The sequence below is a fragment of the Thunnus thynnus genome, chromosome 17, assembly GCF_963924715.1.
Source record: "Thunnus thynnus chromosome 17, fThuThy2.1, whole genome shotgun sequence".
In the NCBI taxonomy this organism is placed as follows: Eukaryota; Metazoa; Chordata; class Actinopteri; order Scombriformes; family Scombridae; genus Thunnus; species Thunnus thynnus.
Window position 1 is genome coordinate 2,481,989 of NC_089533.1, and position 27,254 is coordinate 2,509,242.

General features: G+C 39.9%; 1 protein-coding gene across 1 annotated transcript; it reads right to left on the reverse strand.

Annotated features, from left to right (window-relative positions):
* Positions 1 to 13,104: 13,104 nt before the first annotated feature.
* foxj1a (forkhead box J1a) lies at positions 13,105 to 19,224 on the reverse strand. Its single transcript, XM_067570908.1, has 3 exons — positions 18,499 to 19,224; positions 17,070 to 17,712; positions 13,105 to 15,398 (listed from the first exon to the last, which is right to left on the reverse strand). The coding sequence occupies exons 2-3, from the start codon at positions 17,640 to 17,642 to the stop codon at positions 14,538 to 14,540; spliced, it is 1,434 nt and encodes a 477-aa protein (XP_067427009.1). The 5' UTR covers positions 17,643 to 17,712; positions 18,499 to 19,224; the 3' UTR covers positions 13,105 to 14,537.
* Between the last annotated feature and the right edge of the window lie 8,030 nt (positions 19,225 to 27,254).

The window sequence follows — 27,254 nt, forward strand, 5'->3', positions numbered from 1 at the left end:
CACAGTGTTGTCACATCATAAAACATCGTCATTGATTAACAGTGATGTGTGACGGTTCAACATATCAACTTAAATGTCAATATTCAGGTTTCTATCCAAATGAAATTTTATTTTTATACCTTTATTTACAAAGAATCTGAAAAGAAGAAAACATAACGAGTCATTAAAAGAGCAGCACTCAAAGCTCAAATGATGTATACATGACATTTCTGTTTAAGGTCACGGTCTCCTCATCGCTCCGCACAGATCTGATGTTTTTGTCTCCTCAGTGACGTTTAAGTCACATGATTCATGTCTGTTTGCATTTCGCTTTGTTGCATTTAGTATTTTATCAACACGCTAAATTTTCCACCCCAGTCAAGTGTAGTTTTTTGTGATATTACAGTAGTTTCTACTCAGGTTTTTAAAGAGCAAATTGGAAATGAGCATAAGAACAGGTGGATGGAAACACACTGAATGTTGAGTAAATTGTTGAAAGTTTGATAACCAAATTTAAGGGATTCCTGTCATAATAATAATAGCAGATATATTGCATTATCTGATTTTTAAACTCTCAAATATTCACATCTGTGTTGACTTCAAAAACACAGTATTTGTTAAAGCGGCATAATGTTTCCTTCATAACATATTTACTGTTGTTTAGCAGTATATAAACATAAAATACAGAGTTGTCTGTTGGTTGAACAAAACAAGACATTTGAAGAGATCAGTTCAGGCTTTAAGAACATGTGATTGTGGCGTTTTCCTCTGTTTTGATTCAGCAGCTTATTTCCTGCTCCTTATCCATTTAGTCCATGTGTAAACAACTGGAAGACATGGATTACTTCAGAGGAGCAGGGAGGGCCTGTTGAAAGCGCTCTGCGGCTGAGGACAAATGACAACAGATTTAGCAGATTAGTGACGGTGAAGCTGCAGAGACGGGGGGGGGGGCAGATAGTGTTGAGGATGTCAGGTGTTGGTGACCTCGCTGGGGTTTTGTTTGCTAATGGATTTCCCTTTTTCCCCAAATCTCAAGATCTGTTTGCAAACAATCCAACTGAAGGTGTCGCTTTGGTGTTGAAGGGATGAACCTTTTATTACTCAAGCTGAAGATAATCTGCGTGACTTTGACCTTCAATCACAAAGTGGCTGAAAAAAGTGAAAGTGTGGACATTAATTCTGCAGGCTAGAACCGGTGAGGGACTAAATATAGATTATTATTATTGTTGTTGTTGATAATATCTTTATTTGTATAACACAAAGTCAATAAATGTGAAACATGAGATTCGTTGACAGCAAGAAAAATATAGAAAATCGCAGCCTGATCCTTTAAAGTTCTCCATGAAGGGTTTTTAAAGACCGTGTTTATTTATGTTATATAACACACATTAATCCACATTTGGTACTTTATTTGTTGCAGTTTTGGAAACTTTTCAATTGTTTTTATTGTAAGTTTGTCTTGTCGACCATTTCAAATTATTTATTTCACTTATTTTCTGATCTTTATATTTGGCTGGTTTTGCTTTATCTTGGTTTTTTTTTTGATAAATGTGATTTTAAAATGCTGTTTGTTCTATTGTTGCTGTTGTTGTGCGGACTTCAGGAAGACTAGCGACCACATAGTGGAGGCTGATGAGGATCCAAATAAAGAATAAAGAATTTTAACCTTAATTTCTTAAACATTATCATCTTATTAATGATTCACCAGAAATGATCCAGTTTACCAAGACATCAAAATAAACCTGCTTAGCTGTCAGTTTGCACCCAAAGTCTAAAGAACTAAACTAAAAACTGAAAAAATATTTTAAAAAACCCATCAAGTTAAATAAAGATGAAGTTATAAATAATAAAATAATAATAAAGTCATGAAGCTGACCAAACAATAACATAAAACAAGTATAAAACACACTAAACAAACATTTTAAAGAATTAAACTAAAAAGTAAAAAGTTTTAAGCATGAAACTTCATAGTTTCACCTCATTAACTGTGAGGATTTGTTGCTTTTCTTTGTCTCATGTGAACATAAACTGAACTGTTGATTGAACAAAACAAGACACTGATCCTTTAAAAGCCTTTTAAAAATGCACAAAGCTAAAAAAATAAAAGTATAGAATCTTGTATAAAATACAGCCCCTGAAATAAAAGTGGATATCATGTGTGTTGTGGTGTTATGGACTGTCGGGGGGGCGTCCATGTCCATCTGCGGCCCATAAGGTCAGCGTGTCTCTGGACCTCCTCTGCTGCAGGAGCTGCATTGTTCTGGAAGACTCTGGAAAGAATCTTCTGTGTGTGCGGGGAGTTTACAAGAAGTAAAGGGAGGGCTTCTCCTTTTTCTCCTTTCCCTTTCTTCACCCCACATCCTCCCCCTCTCTCCCTCCCTCCCTCCCTCCGCTGCTGTCCTGCGTCTCAGCTCCGGCCTGTTTGCATTCCTCTCAGTTAATAAGTGTTTGTCTGATCCCTGGCAGGGGGTGTAAAGATCACCCCACACAAACACAGCGGCCCGACCCGCCCCGGCTCACCCAGCTGTAAAGACGACAGGAGTGATGCTGCGAGGAACACAGAGAGGAGGGGAGGCGAGGGGGAGGTTAGAGGTGTCATAAATATCATAGACACGCCGCTCAGCCATTAACTTTTATAATAACCTGCAGGCTGCTAACCGACGCTACACACTTGTTGTTAGTGTATGTAGAGTAAACAACGGACAACATAGATCAACATGAACGACAAGGTCAGCGGACTCAGAGAGGAGAAACAACCAGAGTGTGAATGAACAATAACTGCTGATTTCTGATATGATCAGTGTTTAAATGTTTGGTCATGGATGGACGTTTTGGAATCTGAGACGTTTCACACTGTCAGTTGGCTGCAGTTTCACTTCCCTCCCATCCAGTCAATCATTCCTCGACTACAGAGGTTATTAGATCACATATTAAACCCAAACCCCAGACTCCAGCAGTGTTTTTTATCCCCATTTTAGGAAGATCAGGGAGAGGAAGAAGAAACAAGACTCCAGTGGTGGAAGAAGTATTCAGATCCTTTACTGAAGTAAAAATACCAACACAGTAATGTAAAAATACTCCATTACAAGTAAAAGTCCTGCATGAAAAATCCTACTACAGTAAAAGTACATAAGTATTATGAGCTTGATGTAGTTAAAGTATTGCAGTAAAAGTACATACGTATTATGAGCTTGATGTAGTTAAAGTATTGCAGTAAAAGTACATAAGTATTATGAGCTTGATGTAGTTAAAGTAGTGCAGTAAAAGTAGTGGTTTGGTCCCTCTGACTGATATATTATTATATATGACATCATTAGATTATTAATAGTGAAGCATCAGTGTTAGAGCAGCATGTTACTGTTGTAGCTGCTGGAGGTGGAGCTAGTTTCAGCTACTTTATATACAGTTAGCTAGTTTAGTCCAGTGGTTCCCAACCTAGGGGTCGGGCCCCTCCAAAGGGTCAGCAGATAAATCTGAGGGGTGGTGAGATGATTAATGGGAGAGGAAAGAAGAAAAAACAAAGTTCTGATACACAAATCTGTTTTCAGTTTTTGGACTTTTTCTCTAATCTTTGATTTTTGCTGAAATATTGGATCATTTGAACATTTATTGAAATGAAAGCATGTGAGAAGTTTAGAGGGAAAAATCACTATTTGGTGGAGCTGTTAACAACTCATAGACATGTGAAATGTGACCCCGACTACACACTGCTTTTTGTAAGACGTCAAAAGACAAAAAGGTTGGAAACCACTAGTTTCATCTTTAACAATGTGTTGTATTTTAAAAGCTTGTTATATTATCCATTGTGTCAAATCTTCATCTGAAAAGTAACTAAAGCTGTCAAATAAATGTAGTGGAGTAGAAAGTACAATATTTCCCTCGTAGAAATGTAGAAAGTAGCATCACATGGAAATACTCAAGTAAAGTACAAGTACCACAAAATTGAACTTAAGTGCAGTACTTGGATAAATGAACTTATTTACTTTCCACCACTGGTCACAAGTGGAATCACCTCGTGAGCTCTGACTTGAAGAAATATTAACTAAACTTTATGTGAAGTTAAACTCTGCAGTAGAAAGATTCCCTTTTGCGTTTCAATTTGCTTTTATCAGTCAGATGTTTTCCCTCATTGTTGTCTTTGAGGGTTCAGCAGTGTTATGCTGTCCAGGTAACGTAAAGGTTAGTGACTCACTCCAGTGACAGAACAATGGTCTCTAAATACTAGAGTCAGTTACCAAACATATTCTCAGCTTACACTGCTGTCTACAGCTCTTCACACCAGAGATGTGCATTGTTTACTTCAGATACTAATTTCCTTCTCATGCAATGACGTAGTGAGATAAGAATTTAAACAGCACTTGTGAAATAACCGTCACATGTTTCTGCTGAAGGGCGCCTATGTTTTTATGGCTTTTGTAACGTATGTCAGTGTGATACTGAGACTGATAGCGAGGGAAGATGTGAGCAGCAGCAGCAGCACCTCACCTCGGACACATCGCCCAGGAGGAAGAGTCACCTGACACCTCTGGAGAGGCAGAGCTGCTGAGGCGATCCCTGTGGAGGCAGAGGCAGGGAAATGAAAAAAACAAACATAAACAAGAGCCGTGGCAGCTGGGGGCAGGCTGAGCCGTGTGCGTGTTCTTGGCGGCCACAGTTTGACCTTGGCCGGGCAAGCCCAGGCCTGCCTCTCAATGCTGGGTGGGAGACTCACCAAGCTGCTGGCGGGACTTGGACGGACTCAATGAGAAAAGAAAATACCACTCCGGGCAAACAAGGGCATAGTAGCCTCCCTCCACCTCGCTCCGTCTTTTTAATGATTCCTTTCTTTTTCCATTTCTCAACACACATCGGATTCCAACACACGGCTTGGCCCGGCCCGTAAGCATTTACCACAGAGGATACTTTCTCTCTTCTCCTTCTCTTATTCCCCCTCTTTACTCACTCCTTTCCAAACTTTAATTTGATTTCTTTATTTCTTTGTTTGTTTCACAGCGGAGGGAACGCTTTGAAACGCTGCTGCTTTACATATCTTAGACTCTACCCTCAATAGGTGAGCTGCCGTGGCGACAACAGTGACAAAAGCCTCCTCCGCACACACCCGGTCAGGCCTGGTCCAAGCCTCCGACCCCCTCGCCGCACGGCACAGCCAGGGATTTCTCCCAGCACCCCTCCACCCAGTCTGAAGTCGCTCCATTCACTGGTGTAGCCTCGACACCCCCAGCAAAGAGCACTTTCTGTGTTTTTGCATCGGGTGCATCCACACAGTGACTTGATCAGAGTGGACGTGGGATAGAGCGAAAGAGCGACCTTCCCCCAAACAGCTCACAGTCGGGATGTTTCTGGCATCGCTCTTTAGCATCTTTCTCTTTCTCCCTTTGCTATCAGTCTGCTGCAGCGGGACCTTTTAATGGCAGCTGGCTGATTTGTGATTTCACATGGCAGCGTGTTTTATCACCAACCAGACCGTCCAATGAAACCAAAGTGAGGATCAGCTTCTGTTTTCCCCTTTATGTTTGTGGAGCTGCAGTCAGTGGAAAGGTTTCCTCTGATCTTCCACCATTATGTCTAAAAAAAATTAAAGGATCACCAAACTTACAGTTCATCCTCTGGGGAACATGACAGTGTGAACCAAATTTATTGACAATGATTAGATTGATCAGATTCTTCATAGATGTTATCAATCCATCTGTAATTTTGTCATCCTGTTTTTCATGCTGTATTTCTGTAATTTTGCTTTCTTAGTCAACATCTATTTCCTGTCTGTCTTTCCTGGGATCTGGTCCGTCCTCTGTTGGTCTTTTTTTGGGGGGGGAGTTTTTCCTTATTTGAATCGAGAGTCTGAGGACAGAGGATGTTGTGTTCTGTAAAGATTGTAAAGCCCCTTGAGGCAAATTTGTGCTATAAATAAAAAATTGACCTCACTTGACAATCTCTTCAATAGTTGATTAGTTGATTCAGACATTCATCTTCTGGGGAAGATGAATGTCTGAATAAAATTTCATGGCAGTCAATCTGATAGTTGTTGAGATTTTTCAGTTTGAACCAAAGTAGTGTCCTGACCAACTGACATTGCCATCTATAGAGCTTGTGTGTAGAGCTGCAACGATTAGTCAATTAGTCAATGAATTGGCAACTATTATGATAATCTAATAATTGTTTCAGTCACTTTTATAGCAAAAATGCCCATAATTTGCTGGTTGCAGCTTCTCAAATGTGAAGATTTGAAGCTTTTCAGTGTAATACATGAAAGTAAACTGAACATCTTCGGATTTTTTGATTCCTGATCAGACAAAACAAGATGTTTAGATACATGTCGTTCGGTTGAGGGGATTTTTTTTTTTTTATAATTATTTGACATTTCATTGACTAAAAGAAAATAATCTGCAGATGCAGCCCTGCTTGTGTGTCATGTTTAATGTGTCATGACTGACATGTGTCAAAGACTGAAAACTTGTCACAGTTGAGAACAAGAGTCTCAGAACATCAATCGGCCATCAGGTGGATCTCATCATGTCTTTGTTAGGGGCAGTGTTGGTCGGTCCACCACGTTAGTCCTGAAGTATCTCAACAAATACTGGATGTATTGTCATGAAATTTGGTAAAACATTCATGTTCCCCAGAGGATGAATCCTACCGACTTTGGTGATCCTCTGATTTTTCCTCTAGCGCCACCATGAGGTTGACTTTTGCGGTTCAGAGTGAAATATCTCAACAACTATTGGCTGGATTGCCATGACATTTGGTGCGTTTATTTATGTTCCCCAGAAGATGAATTGTAATAACTTTGGTGTCTTTGTCTTGTTTTGGTTTCATCCAAGGCAAACATTTTATCACTCCAGTCAGAAAGAAGACCTCTGTGGGATCATGAGAGTAACTTTGGAATAACTTTGACTGCTGGATAATAGGTTAAAAATAGTGTTTAGATTCCTCTTGTAAGCTTTGCATAAAAAACGCTACGTGTGACTGAATCAGTGCTGAGGTCCAAATGGGGCTGCTGAGTTAAACAGCAGTAGATGGACTCAAAGATCCACAGTTTTTCAGAGAAAAAATTGATCATGTTACATACTTTAATGTGGAAAAACTCTGTACAAGATTTGAAATCCAAAAAGTGCAAATGGCAGTAACTTTAATTATGATGTTTATGCGCAGGTTTAAAGTTAGCAGAATAGCTAGCGTACCTTGTAGCCATGTGCTGCTACAGCTAGTTTGAATCGAGGAGTCTTGTTTTAGTCAAATTTGATCTATTTGTTGGATTTAGTCAACAAAAACTGGAGACCTTTTAGCCTGTTTTATGTCATGCATTTTTAATTTTTATGTCTTTTAAAGCAACTATAACTTTTCTGGCCACCAGAGGGTGAGACTCCAAAACAAACTCTGTGTCAGTGACTCCCTCCGAACTACAGAGGCCTGGATACAGGTCCAAACAGCAATCTGCTGATTTCATTACAAGTAGACTTTATGTTAAATACTAGTTCTCATACTGATGGAGATGTTTGCGTGCTAATACAACCTCTACAATCAAACACACGTTAGCTTTAGATACTTACACATCCAGAGGGAAGAATGGAAATACCACCTCATATCAGATATCAATCTGATCGTTAGTAAATGTCCAAAATTTAAATTAATACACCTTTAAGCATTTTGACGCCTTAGCTTTCTCCATATTTGTTGTGTCCAGTTACCATGGTTACATGTGTTATTCTTGTCTATCGGGACGTCAGCGGAAAAGGTACAACAGGTGCAACAGCGCAAACAGCTAAATCCACTTCTTAACGAGAGATATTATTGGCTGCTGGAGGAGACTGTTTAACTAATCACAGCGATTCCACAGATTCATGCAGCTCCTTCAATAAGAGTTTGCATTAAAACAATAATTAAGTTTAAGTCTTGCTTTTATTGCAAATTAAAAAAAAGGTTGCCAATATATATTTTTCGTCAAGTTTTCGTCGAGTTTTCATTGATGTAGATAACACTGCTCTGTGAAGGAACAAGCTACAACCTTCTTACAGCCACCTTTCAAGTCTTCAGGTGTTGAGTGTTTCATACTCAAAAACAGCTTTAGATGCAGGTGGAGTGATGCTGTATCCTATAACTGTGAAGCTCCTCTGCTGAACACCCACAGTTTGTCAGCTCACAGTGTTTTTCCATCTCACTGTGGAGCTTTACTGGTCACTCCAGAATTGGCTTTGTCATGATGGTCCTCCGCTGGCTCATTCTTTCCTCTGAAACACCTACAAAAGAGCGTCCCCCAGCCTTGCGTAATGAATAAAGAGGCCCTCCCACTGTTTCCCTGGGTATTGTTTCCTTGTTGTTACACAGAGTGTGTATTGCTCACTAAGCCTCTGATGGATGTCGGATTACCCCTCCGCCTGTGTCTTCCTGACAAAGAAGGCATCAGCCTGCACTGCAACAGAGAACACACACACAGAGGCAAACATGCAAACACACACTCAAACATACACCCACTGTCGTCCTGCATACAATGATCTACAAATCTTTGTCCTGACCCCAACACCTCGAGCACATCAGCATCCATATGGCACTGACAGAATATTTACTTGTTTGATAGATAAAGGTACAAAGGGAGACACAAATATGCCAAAATAGGATGTCCTCAGACATATGGAGGTGATAAATAAAAACATCAATCCTGATACGACATAAAACACAAGATGAAAGTCTTTGAGAACAGCAAAGGAAAGAAAATGATAAAAAGTTAATATTTACATCCACTGATATGATCTTTTAGGTGTTTTTAAAACTGTTAAAGTGTTTCTCAGGGGTTATGTCAGGGCACGGTTTAAGTAAACAGAGAAGCAGACCATAAAACCTGAGAGCCACTCTGATTGTATTTTATAGTGTTGATTTTTCATGTACCGCTGTGACAATAAGATAAGACATGTTTTCAATTCCAAAGCAACACATACTCTAAGGAAACATTAAGACACAAAGTGTGCGAGCTGTTACAGTCCACATACTGTATGTTGTGTCTTGAACAGTGTTTATTTTCCTCCATTTTGTGGCCAATTCACTGCTCTGTTTGGATTGTTCGCTTGGCTGAACATTCCTGAAGCAGTAGAGCTGTTTTGTTTTTTTCTGTGACTCGTTCCTGTAGATACACTGTAGTACGTTCTACAGAGAGCTACACATCTGACTGTACACAATATACATATTTCTACACTATCAGCCATTAAAAAACAATATATACACAATAAAACAGTGATGCAACTTCTCAGACGGCCAAAAAAAGATCCTCATGTGCTGCCTGTTGTTAGTGTTTTTATCTCAATGTGTCAGTTGTTGTGTTCGTGTCTGCTGGAAGGATTTTGCTTTTGTGTGTAAAATGAACTTCTGTGTCCAGCTGTGTGTTGGTAAAGCTGGCTGTGTGAAGCGTTTTGAAGATGTGGACTCAATTATTGAACCTTGCAGGTAATCAATCGTAACAAACAGATCTTTCAGTTTCTTAAATTGCAGCTCCTGTGGGGTCCCTCATGGTTCTATCCTGGGTCCCATACTTTTCTCAGGTCAGGGCTAGTTTCAGTTTTTGGACTGGTGTTGTGTGTATATGGTTGTTGAGTATGTATATGCATGAACGGTATGCTCATGTATACATACATGCACATGTAAATTAGACCATCATTTTGCTTGTGTACATGTGTGTTTCCAGTAGGTGTAGCGCATAAGTTGTTCATAACTTTCCACCCCCATTTCTGTTTGTGTCTGGAGGTTTTCGGTTCATGTACAAACCAGTTTTTTTCAACAAATCTTCAAAGTGAACCAACTGAATCACCATTCACTGACATCATCTCACTGGTGACTGACATAATAATATTTTTTTTCTTTTACAAATGAAATATTGAATTCTTAAGCAATAAAACACATCCTTGCTTAGTTTAATTCTCTGTATTTTTGTTCTCCAGCCTTACTTGGTCTGCTATAACCACTACAGCATATGTAAGCTTTTTTATTTTTTGTCATCTGTACCTCAATGGTGTAAAAGTGTAAAAGTAACGCTTTAAATTCTGTACATTATACAACACTCTCTATCCTCAGACCTAGCTTTGTAGATATAGATGTCATATTTATTAGACTCATGTAACTTTTTGAGTTATACTACTGTGATGTAAATAATCTATGGATCAGTTTTAGTTATAATCACTAGTTACTTTGCAGATTCAGATTATTAATATGAACAGTGAAAGAGGTTTTTCTCCTCCGGACAGTGTTTCCCTGTTGAGCTGCGGTGGAAGTATAGTAACAGTAACAACTTTGGTCAGTATAATTATAAAAAGTGGTATTAAAGGTCTTTAAAAGTCTTAAATATAACTTGAACCCTGAAGAAACCCTTTTTATAAATAGAGTTGAGTTTAGTAAAGCGATCATGTACAAGAAGAGCAGCAGGCATAGAGCAGTTTTAAAGAGGATGTGTTTTCCTGACAGAAGTGAGTCAGTGGAGCCTCACTCTGCTAAGGTAAGTGAACTTTTACAAAACCGTCACCGTAATAAATCTGGGGCTCCATCCAGCCTCTTTCTGTCTGCTGCACCATCCTTCCACAGCCCTAATCAACCCCAGTCCTCGGGTAAGACCAGTAACAGACCCTCACCCATTCCCGCCCCTCCTCCCCCCAACCCTACATGACAATAGTACCAGCAGTTACCCAGGAAACAGGCTTTTCATTAGCTGTGTGATAAAAAAGATGTATTCCCCGTCTCTTCTCCTTCCACTTTTTCACATCTTGTTGTTTTTTCTTTCTTTCTCAGGAACCTGTAGATAAGCTTTAGCTGGCTCGCTAACCTTCGTTTTGTAACACACTCTCCAGAGGAATACCAGGGGAGTCGTGGGGCAACGAAATGAGACACATCCTGCTCCTGAGAACTGATATTTTCATCACTTTTAGACCTCCCAAAGCCCTCTATGTCTGAATGATCTGTCTGAACTTTAACACAACATGCGGTTCTCTCTCCCTTTCACTCTGTTACTCACATGCTAACACTATCAAATTAATTATCTCCAGGACAGTTGCAAAACTCCAGAAAAGCCTGACATCTCACTACGCTGTGAACATAATCCAGGCAGCAATAACGTTTGTCAATGCAGCATTATTGGGAAAACAGCTTAGCTGTATATGAACATAATTTCTAGGAGACAGGGTTGCTCCAATTATATTAAAACAAGCTCACTACAGGTTATGACAGATATTTTGACAGCAGCCACGTTGGAAAATCGTGCCATGGAACTGCTCAAACCACCAGATCATTGATTATACAGACAATTAATCGTGTGTTGCAACCTCCGGGGCTGTAAGATGAAGCCAATGTAGAAGTGCCAAAAACTGCAGTTCCTTGAATGACCACTTGAGGCTCCAAAAGCGAGTCAATCCCCATAGACCCCCATGTTAAAATGTCCAACGTAAATAAACATGTTTACAGCCTGGTACAAAAAACTGTTTTGGTCTCTGTAGCTAATTTCCTCTTTCATGACAACTGTACGGAGGTGAATTTTTTTATAACTCACCCGTTTAAGTTTTATTAAGCCGTAAAGTTATGCATAATGTCCGCCAGCCGCTAGGTGGCTTGTTTCAGCCATTCGGCCCGCCTCTTTGCCCATTTTTGATTGGCTGGGAGTTACGCAGCGTCACGCACTGCCAAGATGGCGACGGCTAAAGAGGAGGCCTCTCGTGTTTTTTGCGAGTTTTGCAGCCACCATAGGTTCTCCTACACGCTTGGAGGGGGAAGGGAGGGGTATTCTGTTGGTTGCAATCTACAACTTCACTGCTAGATGCCTCTAAATCCTTCGCACTGGTCCTTTAAGGTTAGAGGACAATTGTAGTTACGTTTTTTGAAAAACTGTCTCGACTCACAGTTGGAAATAAAACAGGAAATGGACAGCGGTCTCCTTTGGCAAAGCCTACTGTTGGATTAATGCCTCTATAAACCCTCCTCCTGACTGAGGGAATCTAATTGACATCTGTCACTCAAATGTCATTCTTTGCTGACTGACATTATGACTTATTGTGTAATTTTTCTTGGGTTGACAGACTCAAAATCAAGCTTCATCTGTACAATATCTGCCCAAATCAAGACAGAGAATAAGAACTGAATCTGAACATTTTTAGCATGAAAATATTAAGAGTTTGGCACAAAATGTGCTCACATCAGTTGAACCTTCCTGTAAATGGCTGCTTCATGGTCTCAGCCACATTGGGTGTTGCTGTTTAGCACTTTCAGTTTGCAGCGTTTCTGGGTTGGAACGAGCAGTAAGGGTTAGCGTTTCACCGGGAGGCTCCTCTTACCTGCAGCCGTCAGCAGGGCCAGGGAATAATACCTGCATCAGGTTACCACGGGCCTCTCATCTAACCAGCCTGCCACATTATAATTATGAGCCCTGCAATCCAGCTGGAGAGCTAAAACTCCAGCAGGTAATAGCGGTCCAGGGGGGCCTGCAGGGAGCTGAGGCTGGGGGGGAAGGGGGAAACATCAGCTCCCCTTTCCAGGAAAAAAGCACTCCAGCTGGGCATGAAGATGCAGGATGCTGGCCTTCCAGCGGAGTGTTGGGTGTCCATCATAGAGAGGTGTAGCGTTACAGCACTTTATCTTTGCCCTTCATCTCTCAGCCGTCATTACCTCATCAGTGACCACAGACAGAGTTGCTGACAGAGAGCCTGTCTGCTCACGACCCCGGGGGGACGCCGTCTTCTTACATTCTGTGTATTTGCATTTGATTACGGCGGCTTTTCATTTGACTCTGTGAACGCGAGCCACCTTGCTAATCTGCAGCGGGGTCAGGGAGAGACGGTGTGGTCTACAGTGGGGCAGACAGGCGGTGATATATGGGGCCGTGGGACACTTGTCCCTGTAAGACCCCACACCGACCCAATGAAGGACCACAGATCCAAGTGCCATGGGGAACAAGAGTCTGACTGAGCACAAACAAAGCCCTGAAAGAGAAACCCAGCCACCCCCTGCTACTATTACCCATCCACTGCCTGATCACAGCAAGAGCCCAAAAGAGATGAGCAGGAAAAGACCAACGTAAATCTCACACAGAGGCACACTAAAGTAAAGGGGGGGTGAGGGGCAAGAGGAGATAAACAGCAAAATGTATCATTCAGACAAGCAAGATGCAGTAAAACTTCATTTTTTTATTGTCAAAGAAAAGTTGAAAATAAAATAAAAACAGGAAAGTAAAAGAATCCGACGTCAACATTTACATACAGGACCAATCATGAGGTAAGATGCAATTATTATAAGTGTTATTTGATCGAGAAGAGCTAATACACAAATGTTTTTTACAAAGAGTCCTTTCTCCCGTCAGGAGTGTATTCGCACCTCATAATACACAAAACAGTGAAACTGGTCTCTCTAAAGTAAACTCCTACGACTGAATGTAAAATATGACGAGCATCGCTGTACATTGATTGCACTTTCACACGTTTTAAGGGAGAACAGGAGCGATTACTGTAAAGTCAAATAAGGTTACTTGTCTTCATAAGGAGTGATTTGGTTTTTGTTAGTCCGTCTCCAAGTGGTATCTGAGATCTGTTGTTCATTTACTGCCCACACAAACACCAAAACAAAAAAGAGACATTTCCTCTTTTTAATTAAAAACAAAACAGAACACAGCCTCTTAACACTGCCACCCTGTCGAGTCCCAAGTGTTGTTCTTGGCACGTAGAAGGTCAGGTATTCATTTACCAGGCAATGTGGCCTTTCTAATGTGAGCATCTTAAGGTCTTAATAGTTCTTTGTTGGAGAATTTTGCCTGAAGCTGTTATGTGTCCATTTCAACTTTTAACGCCATGAAGCTCAGATGTTTCCTCTACTGATCTGCATCTACTGTTTTACTAGAAAGTCACAGGATCAAAGAAAGTGGTTACTACAGTAAGGTGTATTTCAGTCTGAAAAAAAGCAACTTATCCTGCATAATTATTATTAATCAAGTTAAAATGGTCCTAATTATTTTTGAAAAATGCATACAGAGAATAGTTAGTAGCAAAAACCCCACGCACAAAAAAACTACTGCAGTAAATCACTCGTACACCAAACATCATTTGGCAAATAACTCATTAGTCATCATCATCATCGTGCTGCTGCTTTACAGTCAATTTACTCTCAAATGTGTTGTGACGAAGCATCTCTGCTGACACCACGTTATTAAATCTTCCTCTATAAAATGAACTGTGGATCAGTTGCCTTCTCGTTTGGGTCGATCCCCTTTGCTGGTCTGTCAATATTCTACAATAACATGAACACACTTTCACGATGTAAACAGAGACCGTGTTGTGTCATCTTACGCTCAGAAAATTTGATTTTGTTTGTGTCAAGTCGAGTGATTCGACTTGTTTTCCTGTGATGACGTGATTTACTGCTGCTGTACATTGTGGCATCTTTGTTCAGTAGCTTCCATTAGGAAAGCCAACATGAATCAGCATCAACATGTAACTCTAAAAAGTACAATAAGAGTCGCTTGAGCTTAAAAAAAAAGAGTCTGTTATTCCTCAGGAGCGTCGCCAAGGAGTTTTTGTGTGAAAGAGAAGCTGGAAAGCGACTATTCCTCAGAGGAGGGTGTCAATCCGGGTGCTGGGGTCTCCACCTAATGAGTCCCCGAGATCAAACAGCTGGTCCAGGTTGACGGTTGAACTACAGAGGTAGTCATTGCGGCTTTGCTCCTCATCCTCCGGCCAGGGGCTCTCCAGGAAGGCCGTGGCAAGGAAGGTCTCTTCATCAAAGTCTGACACGTCGTTATTCCTCTGGGTCTCCACCAACACGTGGATGTCTGCCGTCCCAGCGGGGGCTTCGATGAGGGAGATGTGGGTCCCTCGCACTGTCAGATCCTCCTCTTTCATGATGGGGCTCAGCGGTTCTCCTCCCTCCAAGCTGAGCTCGCCGCTGAGGGCCGAGTCCAGCAGGGCGTCCCAGTCAAAGTCCCCCTTGAGAGGTCCGATCTCCTTCTGTTCGTCCGCGGAGAGCAGCGGGGAGCTGGAGCGCCGGGGGGCTTTGGCGCCACCATTTCTGGAGCCCAGTTTCCTTTTGTGTGCACCTCGTCCCCTGACCGCCGGCCAGGACCCCAGCATGGTCCCCTCAGCCAGATGGGGGTCCCAGTTCTGGTCTGCACCGGTGGCCTCTTCAAACTCCCGGAGGAGCCGCTGGGACTCCGGGTTGATGCACAGGCCGCTCTGACTGCCTCCAGAGCTGCAGGAGCCTCTGGATGGCGGCTGCAGGTTGATCCTGAGCCTGTTCTGCAGGGCCGGGTTGATCTGGACTGGAGGCATCCGCCTCTTCTTGTAGGCGCCGCTCAGGAGGCGCTCGGCGTATTGCGGGTCGATCTTCCAGAAACCCCCCTTCCCCGGCTCGTCCTTCTGCCGCGGCACTTTGATGAAGCACTTGTTGAGCGACAGATTGTGTCGGATGGAGTTCTGAAAGTAGAGACGTGTTTTTACATAACAGCTCACAAACTGGTCCTGCTTCATTAAAGGAACAGTTCGGACATTTTGGGGAAATATATGATTTATTCAGGAAGTTGCACCTTCAATCTTGTTGTACTGCCGTGCAATGACCATGAAGGTTTTCTATTCTATATTCATTTGTTTTCTTTCTGAGAGTTAGATGAGTAGTTTGATGCCACTCTCATGTCTGTACAACAAATATAAAGCTACAGTCAGCAGCCGGTTAGCTTAGCTTAGCTTAGCTGAAAGACTGGAAACAAGGGGTCCAAAGCTAATAAAATCCATCTACCAGCACCTCTCAAGGCCTGGTCCCACCAGAAGGTGGCACAGTGAAATTAATCCACATGTTTTTGTCAAATTTGTAAAGCTTAGTGACATAATGGCTGTGTCCAAAATCACTCCCTCATTCACTACTGCAGTTATAATAGACACGCAATAGTTTGTACCCACTAATCATCATCATTTTGCATCTATCTATCCATCTAGTCAGCCGGAAACATGCTAACGCTATCGTTAGCTAACGTCGGTTCCCTGGCATTTTGTTCTCAGGATTAGATATTAAACAATTAGTCAATTAATCAATTAGTTGATTAACAGAAAATGTGTTGAACTAATTCTTTGCCAGGTGCAGAAACTTTGTGGCCCAACATAGAACCGCAGCGTGTCATTTTTAAGCGTTTTTTGTTGAGACTACACAAATGAGACATAACATATTAATTTGTGAGCTTCACAGGTGCTGGTAGGCGGATTTTGTTACTTTTTTACCGGGCCAGGCTAGCTGTTTCCCCCTGTTTCCAGTCTTTATGCTAAGCTAAGCTAACCGGCCGCTGACTAGCTTCATATTTAGCGTACAGACATGAGAGTGACATCAAACATCTCAGCTGACTCTCAGCAAGAAAGAAAATTAGCATATTTCCTAAAATGTTGAACTATTCCTTTAATTAAACTGATTGTACACTCAGCTGTGATACGGTAGTGCAGCTGGTCGATGCACTGTGTACCCTCACATTCATCCAGCTGCCCCCCTTCACTGAAGTCTAAATAGAGCGGTGACCCGATGACCTTTGTTAAATATTATCTGCCCCATGTACTGCCTTACAATAACAGAACGCTGAAACACGGCAGTACAGCGAACAGCTTCATCAATCATTTATCCAGCAAAATTAAACTTTTCTTGGAAATTCCTGCCCTTCAGAGGGAGAATCTGCTCCTTCTACGCCTCCATCACTTCTTTTTACTTGAGCTAAAAAAAAAACTCTGAGCAAGAACAGAACCTGCCTTAAAAAAACAAAAAGTAAATAAAGTGTAAAATGAAGCTTTCTGCAAGGTTTTCATGCAATGGAGGAAGTATTGCTGTATGGTTTTTGCCTCAGGAGTTATTAATTAGCCACACAGCCAAGCCACTAATACTTTATCAGAGTGTGGCAGCAGGCCCAGACCTCCTCTCAGCATATTGTGTTCCTCTGAATAAATGTTCTTTAAATAGAAAAATTCATGTGCCCAGCTGTGATTTGACCCCACAGCAGAAAACAGAAAAACTGAAGCTTGATGTGTGAAGAGAAACTCATTTTCACACAGTGGAAAGAGAAAGTGTTGGAAGTGACACATCATTTAAGAGCGTTACGTGTATCAGCAGCTCACCTGCCAGGTGGGATCAGCGTGGCGGTAGTAGCAGAAGTTGTCAGTGATCCACTTGTAGATGCAGGACAGAGTGATCTTGCTCTTCTTGCTGGCCTGCATGGCCATGCAGATGAGGGTGGCGTACGAGTAAGGAGGCTTGATGTGCGCGTTGGTCTTGTAGTCCACCTCGTCCGGGCAGTGACCGTGCGCCACGATGCCGGGGAGCGTCTGCATCCTGCTGTAGGCCGCCGCCGTGGGCTTCCCCGGGGTCAGGGGCATGCCGATGGAGGCGGGGTCCCCGGCCAGAGGGGAGGCCGGGGCCTCGGAGCCCAGCTGGCGGTGGCCGAACAGGTGCGGCTGGTGGTGCGCCTGCTGCGGCACGTTGGCACTGAGTATGGAGAACTCCTGCAGCCACTGCAGGCTGGTCAGACTGTCGTCCAGGTTCACGGAGCTGCAGCAGCTGCTGATGTTGCTGTTGTCACTGACGTTGACGCCGCCGCTGTCCCGCTCCTCGACCTGGGCCGCAGCGGTCACCACCTCCTCCAGCCCCACAGAGCCTTCAGGCCAGGGGTCGGCACAGCTCAGAGACAGCATGGCTCCCTCCAACACCTCTCTCCTCTCTGTCTGTCACCCCAGCTCCTTCTCCTCCTCCTCCTGCCACCGCCTGACAGGACGGAAAATATACACCCAACTTCAACAAAGTGCGAAGAGACAAGACAATGATGGTCTATTTGAACACAGAAACACAGAGCCCCTGTGTGTGTGTGTGTGTGTGTGTGCGTGTGTGTGTGTGTGTGTGTGTGTGTGTGTGTGTGTGTGTGTGTGTGTATTTGTGTGCGCGCGTAAAGTGAAAGACTTTCAGGTTGGTAAGTTTCCATTCCAAAGCCAATTTAAATCCTAAAGGGCATCGTGTCTATCACCCGGATGTCTGGGTCGTGAGGAAATGTGGAAGTTAAAACTTGATCATATCAGAGAACCTGAGATCTTTCGTCCTGATCAGCAGCAGGTCTCAGAACTTTCCTGAAAAAAACTCTCCTGCGCACTTGACGCTCAGCGCAGAAAGCAGCGCATCATCACTAATAACTGCATGTATTGACTTTTAACCATCACAGAGGTGTTAAAGGGTTAAAGAAAAGTTAAAAAACTGCTCCCATATATAGTGTTTTTATAATTTAAATTGAATGTTTCCTGTCACATATGAGGAAATTTACGCATTTGGGGCGTTTTACGCGTAAAATCCGCGTAAAAGTCATTGTTTAATTTAATTAAAGCTACTAAAGTGCCACATTTATATCAATAATATAAGATAATATAGAGGTTGTTATATTACGTATAGTGCGATATTCCCTATGGATTTTTACGTAATTCATGTATTAGTGAAGGCAGCTGTTTAAGGCCTTCTGAAGCAGAGAAACAGTCAAATATCCTCAGAATAAACATCAAAACTCACCTTTTATCAGCTATTTTGTTGAGCAGCTTTAATCCCAAACGAGCGTCACTTTATTGAGTTTTCAGCCGCAGCCTGCTCTCAGTGCACCTGTTGTCAACTTGTGAGTGAGAGACAAAAAGAAAAGAAATTCCTGTGGATGGTGTATTTGGCGCTGCGTCGGGCGCTTCTTCTCCTCGGTGGAGGTCTTTAACGGGCGGCAGCGGGCTGCAGGATCCGTCGGGGAGGCAGTTTAATACCTGGTGCAGGAGGTTTGTCCAGCAACCATAGAAACGGGACACCCCCTTGTAAACAGCTTCCCGGGCCTCTATTGGCCTGCTGGTTTCTATAGTGCTTCATTTTTAATCACTCTCAAGTCAACTGTGGCTGCTGTGCGGGTTCCCAAACTGAGGCCCGGGGCCACACCAGGGGACCTGCTCCGACTATTTTCATGAGCAAAATAAGGATTAGTGCTTAAGTTTTACTGTGATTTAAAAGTTTAATTACTGTGAGAATGTTAAAGTGTGACTGTGGCGGTAAAACATGATGTAATAAAAACAATGATTTATTAAGAAGCATCTCAAACAGAACTCATGTTAATGCAAGTTTGGAGACATGAAGCTTCAGTGACATAAAGATGAACAAGTTGATTTACTTTATATAATACAAATACAAAAGTGTGAAATGCACTTGAACTTTCTGTTTTAAGAACATCTCAACAATGACCTGCGGGTGAAAGATTAACCAGCAGCAGCTAAAACTGGCACATTTACAGAAATGTTGATTAATATTTGTTGTTCTTAACTTTAATCTACTGACTGAGGACCTGCAGGCACCAGCAGGTTACTCTCTGTTATCTCTCACATGACTTTGTCAATCAGTTTGTTCCTGATGATGACTTCATATCATATATTAGTACTTTTTAAAAAACACCATTGCATTGTCAGTCAAAACCAAGTTCTGTCTCTGCAGGTTTAACAGATGGAACTATTAACTGAGTTCATGTTTGCTGTGGGTCTTAATTTAAAGTATCACACACTGTCAGGGGGCATCAGTCATAATAAAAGCAGGAATTTGTATTAAAGAAAAGTATTTTCATTTTATACAATATGCAAATTAACTGTAACTTTCCTAAAATAATAAATCTTTTTCAGATGACATTAATTACATAACTACTAATGTTTTGAGATGAAATAAGTGAACGTTTTGCTATGATGGTTGTTTCTTACTGTAGTTTATTCTTCTGTCAGTTTTCCTTGTATGTTAAATATGTTAAATATGTTAAATATGTTAAATATGTTGGTAGGATGAAGGTTAAAAGTAAAGAAATAAAATGAAACATCTCATTTCTAGTTTTACTTCCTAGACTAGACGTCTTCTGTATAAAACTTTTTCATACTGTACTTTTTTTTACTAAAATCAATAATGTAAAAATATAAAGATCTCCTCCAGACATGTTTTAAGACATTTTAAATACTTTGCTTTGAATAATAATTTGCGTCTGATATGATTTTTCCACAAAAAAAACAAACAAACATTCAGTTCCCTTGTTAGAAGATCATCTCCTCCGATGTACGCTGGACTCTTCAAGTATAGACAATTATAATCAGACTAATCCTTTAAAATACATAAAACTCAACAATATACAAGCAGCGATACAGTAAAAATATCATAAAACAACAAGCACCAGATCACTTCATCACTGATCGCTCTTTACAAACTGTTTGAGTCTAAAATGTTTCCAGTCTTGATCCAGTTTGAGTCTAACTGGTCTGAAGCCGTCTGCACCTGACGAGCCTGCAGGGTTATTGATATATTTATATATTTATAGATGCGTTTAATATCAGTAAATTCCTCCATTCTCAGTGTTTGTATACTGGTCACAAATCCGTCCAGGTGTTAAACTGAGATTTAAGGTGAACTCAGAGAAACTTTCCTCCTTCAGCAGATGAATGAAAACAAACTGCACAGAGAAGAAGAAGAAGAAGAACAAACATCCAGCTGAAGGAACAAGAAGAAGAAACATGTTTCTGAGTGGACATGAAAGTGTTATTGTGCTTCATAACAAAAAAGCTCCACTAACAATCATGTTTAGGTGTTCATGTCCAGTGTGTTTTTAGGAAGTTATCCATAAATAAAAACATGGATTAAAGGAGAAATGTCTGCAGTTTTCCTCTCAGAGGCAACAAAAGGATCCATAAATCTATAAATCTAAGGCTGCAACTAGTGATTATTTCCATTATTGATTAATTGTTTAGTCCATGAAATGTCAAAAAATGTCCATCACAGCTTCTCAGAGACCCAGATTACATCCTCAAGTGTCTCGTTTTGTCCAAAACCCAAAATTATTCAGTTTACAGTTATATGACAAAAACAAGCAGCAAATCCAGTCATTTAAGATGCTGGAATGAATGAAAACGTGCAACATTTTTCACTATTATTGCTTTAAAAATGACTTAAATGATTCATAGATTATCAAAACAGTTGCTAATTATTTTTCTGTTGATCGACTAATTGATTAATTGACTGAATCGTTTCAGCTCCACAGAAATACATCTAACAATTACAACTGAAGGAGCCTCAGACGAGCATCTGACTCTCTTCTGTCAGTTAAAGTCACAGTTTGGACAGAAACTGAGAAGGTGAGGAGGACATGACGGCTCCTTATAGAAAATATGAAGTAATTTCTATATTAATATTTTGTTTTCTTATACAATTAAAAAGTTTGAGAAGTTACTTTTCTTACATTTTGGTTTTGACTTTGTCCAACGTAGTTTTCACTCCTGTTAACTTATTCTTTAGATTTTTTAGCTCTGTTAATTTACTCAAGTTAAAAGGTAATCTATCGATTTATAGATCGATAGATTTATTATTGCATTCCTATAACATCATCAGACTCAGAAAGACAAAAAAAAAACTAAGATCGATGTAGCAGAACCAGAGATTTTGTCTTTTTTAATCCACACCTTCCTCTTCATTGTTAAAAGCTGTTGCCTACATTACCCACAATGCAACTGGGGATTGTGGTGTGTTATGCTAGCAGCAGCTAATGTATCCTGGAGCTTGTAGCCTCCAGCAGAGATGAGAAGCTTCTTTCTGAATCCAAACCTCCAGATTTTTTTTTTTTACTTTTCAAACTTTCTTCGGCCCAACTGACGCTGACTCGAGTGACATCATCAGTCATATAATCAGTGACATCATCAGTGACATCACTTGAGGTGACACAAAAGGCTCTTGAATACTATGGAAACACGAATATTAAAAGATTCATAACAAACCTGCACGATCACTTTCTTTAAATTAGAAGAACGATTTCAATGTATCATAACTTATATAAGGCTGCAACTTATCATTATTTTCATTATCAATTATTTCCTCAATTAATCAATCAATTGTTGTGTCAACAAAATGTTCACAAAATAGTGAAGAAGGCCTGTTTATAAGTCCCAGAGTCAAAGTTTACATCTTGTTTGTTGACAGAAAATCATTAAATTGTCACATTTGAGAAGCTGAAACTAGCTAATATTGCTTAAAAAATTATTACAACGATTATTTGATTATCAGAATAGTTAATTTCCTGTTGATCCAGTAACACTATTTAACACAATTTTTGTTCCTGTGTAGTAAATGTTGTCTCCTAATTACAAACAGAAAAAGACTTTTATTCCCTTCAAACGTTGCTTTTGTGACCTGGACGATGATATTTTGAAATGTAGCTATTTCCCATTGAAAACACATATTCATTTCATTCACATAAAGTCAGAAAAAACAGCATATGTATCAAAATAAATAAGTATTTCTATTAGAGTTATACAGAAACAGAAGCAGAGAGATGGAAGAAGTTCGGTGACACTGATCTGTGAGAGCCAGATGTCTCTGAGGTCTTAGTGGTTCAGGTAATCTGAGTTCCTCAACTGTATTTATAACCTCAACTTCAGTTCATTAGAAGTGCAGATGGACTCTTTACACCAGGGATGTGCAGAGAGTCCAGTATCTGTATTTGTTGAGGCAGCAAAATTATTTGTATTCATATTAAAGTAAAAGTGGAAAGAGGCTTAAAAATCCAGTTTTTGTTTTTATTACACTTTTAATTTGAGAAAATTAAAGTGTTACAATAACTGTTAATGAATAAACTATCTTATGAAGGAGGTCCCCACATCGAGTCTTAAACTGGAGTCTCCCAGATCAGAGACGACTGCGCTGATTACTGAGATAAAACTTTACTCATCGCCTCATAGCAGACAGACCTCTACCTGTTTATACACCCATAACACACAGACAGCACAGCCTGTAATGTGTAGAAGAACTTCAAAGGTGATTCTTGCTTTGCACTTTTCATTTATTGCCTATTTTGTAACTTTGTGTAAAGTAGAGGGGGAACAACAGGTTATGGAGAGTCCCTTGTGAACTGGTGTTTGACTTTTTTTTTCCTTCCCAAAAATATTAAAATATTTGTATGAAACAAATATTCGTATAAAACTATTTGTGCTCTGCTGAATAATCTATTTGTATTCGGGCACATCGCTAGTTTACACGTCAATAACAAACAACAACAGAAAAAAGAAGCAGATGATATTTCATGTAAAAGTAAACAGACACACACAGGAAGTAACGTTAATATTACAACAAGGTTTAAGTTAATACATTTAAAACAGAGATTATACAACACTAACAGGGAAGCTACATGTTCCTGCTGTACATGCTACAGATGTTTTCAGCCTGGATGTTTAATGGTTGATATTCCAGAGAAGTGGAGCTCAACTATTAAACTATTAAACTACTATTTATATTACTGGAAAGTTCTAGACAAGCTGCTCAACACTGAATCTATCTGGAATATTCTGGAAAATATTTAAATATCATCGTCCTGGTAACAAAAGCAAAGTTTGAAGGGAATAATGATCATTTTCTGTATTTTTTTTAGGCATAAACAATCAGATAATAACACTTATTACCCAGGAAGAAAAACAAGTAAAAATCTGTTTCACAGTGTAATCAATTAATTGACTAATTGTTGCAGCTCTGAACTCATATTTCTATATTTCTAACAGCCTGTAAGCTAAATAATGACAGAGTGTATATGAGCAGCAGCTCAGATGTTTGACCCATTAACAGCATCCAACTCTGAAGAGACGTCGGACTCCAGAGATGAGGAAGCCTTTTTATTGCTTTACAGTTGCCTTTGTGAGGGGCCTCAGGAAACCACTCAGCCACACTAATAGAACGTTCAAGGGGCCAAACTTTTTTGTTTCGCCTTTCTCTCCCTTTCTGTCTTATGAACAAAAGTACATTCCTTCACACACGCCCCCCCTGTAAGTCCAAAATCTGGGTCCAACTTTTAGTTTGTTACTGATTAAATATATTCAGAGACGCCAGAGCTGTGTGTTCAACTTTATTGTCTTAATTTTCACTTTGGTGGAAAGTAACTAAGTACATTTACTCAAATACTGTATAAAATATTAAACGTTGGGATGTTTCTCTACATGATCATCTGTCCAATAAAGACGAAAATGCCCAAAAATATTTGTAAAATGTAGGATTTTGAGGTATTTGTACTTTACTTGAGTATTTCCATGTGATGCTACTTTCTACATTTCAGAGGGAAATATTGTACTTTCTACTCCACTACATTTATTTGACAGCTTTAGTTACTTTTCAGATGCAGATTTGACACAATGGATAATATAACAAGCTTTTAAAATACAACACATTGTTAAAGATGAAACTAGTGGTTTCCAACCTTTTTGTCTTTTGACGTCTTACAAAAAGCAGTGTGTAGTCGGGGTCACATTTCACATGTCTATGAGTTGTTAACAGCTCCACCAAATAGTGATTTTTCCCTCTAAACTTCTCACATGCTTTCATTTCAATAAATGTTCAAATGATCCAATATTTCAGCAAAAATCAAAGATTAGAGAAAAAGTCCAAAAACTGAAAACAGATTTGTGTATCAGAACTTTGTTTTTTCTTCTTTCCTCTCCCATTAATCATCTCACCACCCCTAAGATTTATCTGCTGACCCTTTGGAGGGGCCCGACCCCTAGGTTGGGAACCACTGGACTAAACTAGCTAACTGTATATAAAGTAGTTGAAACTAGCTCCACCTCCAGCAGCTACAACAGTAACATGCTGCTCTAACACTGATGCTTCACTATTAATAATCTAATGATGTCATATATAATAATATATCAGTCAGAGGGACCAAACCACTACTTTTACTGCAATACTTTAACTACATCAAGCTCATAATACTTATGTACTTTTACTGCAATACTTTAACTACATCAAGCTCATAATACTTATGTACTTTTACTGCAATACTTTAACTACGTCAAGCTCATAATACTTATGTACTTTTACTGCAATACTTTAACTACGTCAAGCTCATAATACTTATGTACTTTTACTGCAATACTTTAACTACGTCAAGCTCATAATACTTATGTACTTTTACTGTAGTAGGATTTTTCATGCGGTTACAGTAATGTATTGGTATTTTTACTTCAGTAAATGCTCTGAACAAGGTGCAGAATGTAACCAAACAAGCAGATATATATTAAAAAAAGAAAGAAGAAGGAAAGAAAACAGACTGAAGATTCTTTTGTTGCTGATAAAAAGCAAAGAAACTCAAGTGAATCAGTGTCTTGGTCTTTATTTCTCTCCTGATTCTCTTGTCTCTGTTGCCCACGACATTCGTCTGAAGACGCGGCTCATTGTTCGAATCCTGCAGGGTCAAGAAAAGACAGAATCCCTCACATCAGAGACTTCAGACGGCCCTCGTCGCATCACCTCCAGCAGAGGTCAGAGGTCAGAACGGGAGCAGCCAAGCACAGTAACCCCACAGAGCGACGGCTGGCCTCGACTCTGCTGGACTTGGCTGACAGACACTTAACAAAAGCAAATCTATGCAATGAAAGTGATTAAATAAAGTTAACTTACAGGTTTAGAGCAAAAACTGGAGATATGATATTGGAAAGGAAATGGTTAAACTTAAGATGTGGTTTGGTTTAAATAAATTACTTTTAGGGAATCAGTGAAGGAATCAGATGGAGTTAATAATGAAAAGCGTCTCTGAAATTAAACTTTTAGTGTAATTATGGATCATAAACTCTCCTGGAAATGTTACACAGCTCTGATAAAGACAAAAGTGTCCAAAAGTAAACACATGTTGGACTACAAGGTGCTTCAAATGTATATATATATATATATATATATATATATATATGTATATATGTGTGTGTGTGTGTGTGTGTGTGTGTGTGTGTGTGTGTGTGTGTGTGTATAAACTGGTGAACATACAGCATGTTGGGAAAAAGGGTTTTGAAACGTTGAAACTTGAGTTTCGAAAGGACGAATCTTCATTTTGAAAAAAAAATGTTACCAAAAAAAAACAATACATTTTATACCTGAAGATAATACACTAACTGACAAATCAAGCTCTTAATGAAACACACTGTTCCGAATGTACCAAACTTGTAAAAAGAAAACAAAAGACTCAAGAATTAACAATTTGTACATTCTAAAGCTGAACCAGATTATATATATATATATATATACATATATATATATATATATATATATATATATATATAAGTCAAATTCACCTACAAACACTGTTGTTGAGTTTGCTGATGACATCACTGTTGTCTGAGTGACGTCTGAACAACAACCTGCTTCTCAAAAGCACTGAGACAAAAGAGATGGTTGTGGATTACAGACTGTTTACTCCTCTTCATCTACAGAGGAGATGGAAAGCTTCAATATATATAGATATATAATATCTCACCTGGACAGTTTACACATCTGCAACGTCTCTCCAGAGGAGGACAGTTTGTTGTGTGAATCAGGTGAGAATGAGGTTCAGTTTTTGTTTTGCTGTCTCGTCTACGAGGATGTAAGTGATGTAGGGGAGACCAGGGACAGTTGTAACACCTTGAATTCCTCCAATCAGAAACAAGCTACAGTGACTACACTCACTCTGCACGTTAAAATTTAACTTTTCTATCAGATGTATTTTTTTGGATACTGTCCTGAGATCAAATGTCTATGAATCCAAACATGTATTATTAGAATCACTGTTTTGTAAGCTACAAATAGAAATCGCTAACATGTCAAACTAGCAGTCAAGCTAGTTCACATGAAGTGAAAACATTGCTGGTGATACTGGGATGGTTTTAACGTCTTGTTGAACCAAGTTTCATTTATATAAAGCCTACATAAACTAGATAGATGGATAGATAGCACATTAAATGTAAAATGTCATAAAATTATATGCTAAGTTAATCAGAATCAGTTGCATGCTAATAGTCAGTGGAAACATATGTGTTTGCTTTCAGCGTGCTAAATATCAGGAAGAGGAAGACAGACCGAGGAGTCCCACTTCCTTTACTGCAGAGGCTTCAGATGACATAAAACAGGATAAATCAGTGAGGACAGCAGCCAAATGTGACCCTGCACTGACTGTTGTCCTCAAACTAACCCATTTTGATTTCATGTTTAAACCTTTTTGAGGATGTGTCTTCTACCCGTTAAATAATTTTCTTGCATTATAATTTGATGGCTCTTTTTTTGTCATGCAGTGTGAAAAAAGGTTTTCATTATCTTAAAAAAAAGAAATGAATAGTCACAATAACATGAATGTTAAATTAATAATCTTTTTCATTTTGAGTATTTGATTGATTAATTATGTATATTTTTGACATGTTACAACCGTAACAACGGTTGTAACAGCGGAGTGACTGTATTTAAATCAATTTTGCAACCTGTACACATTATAATGT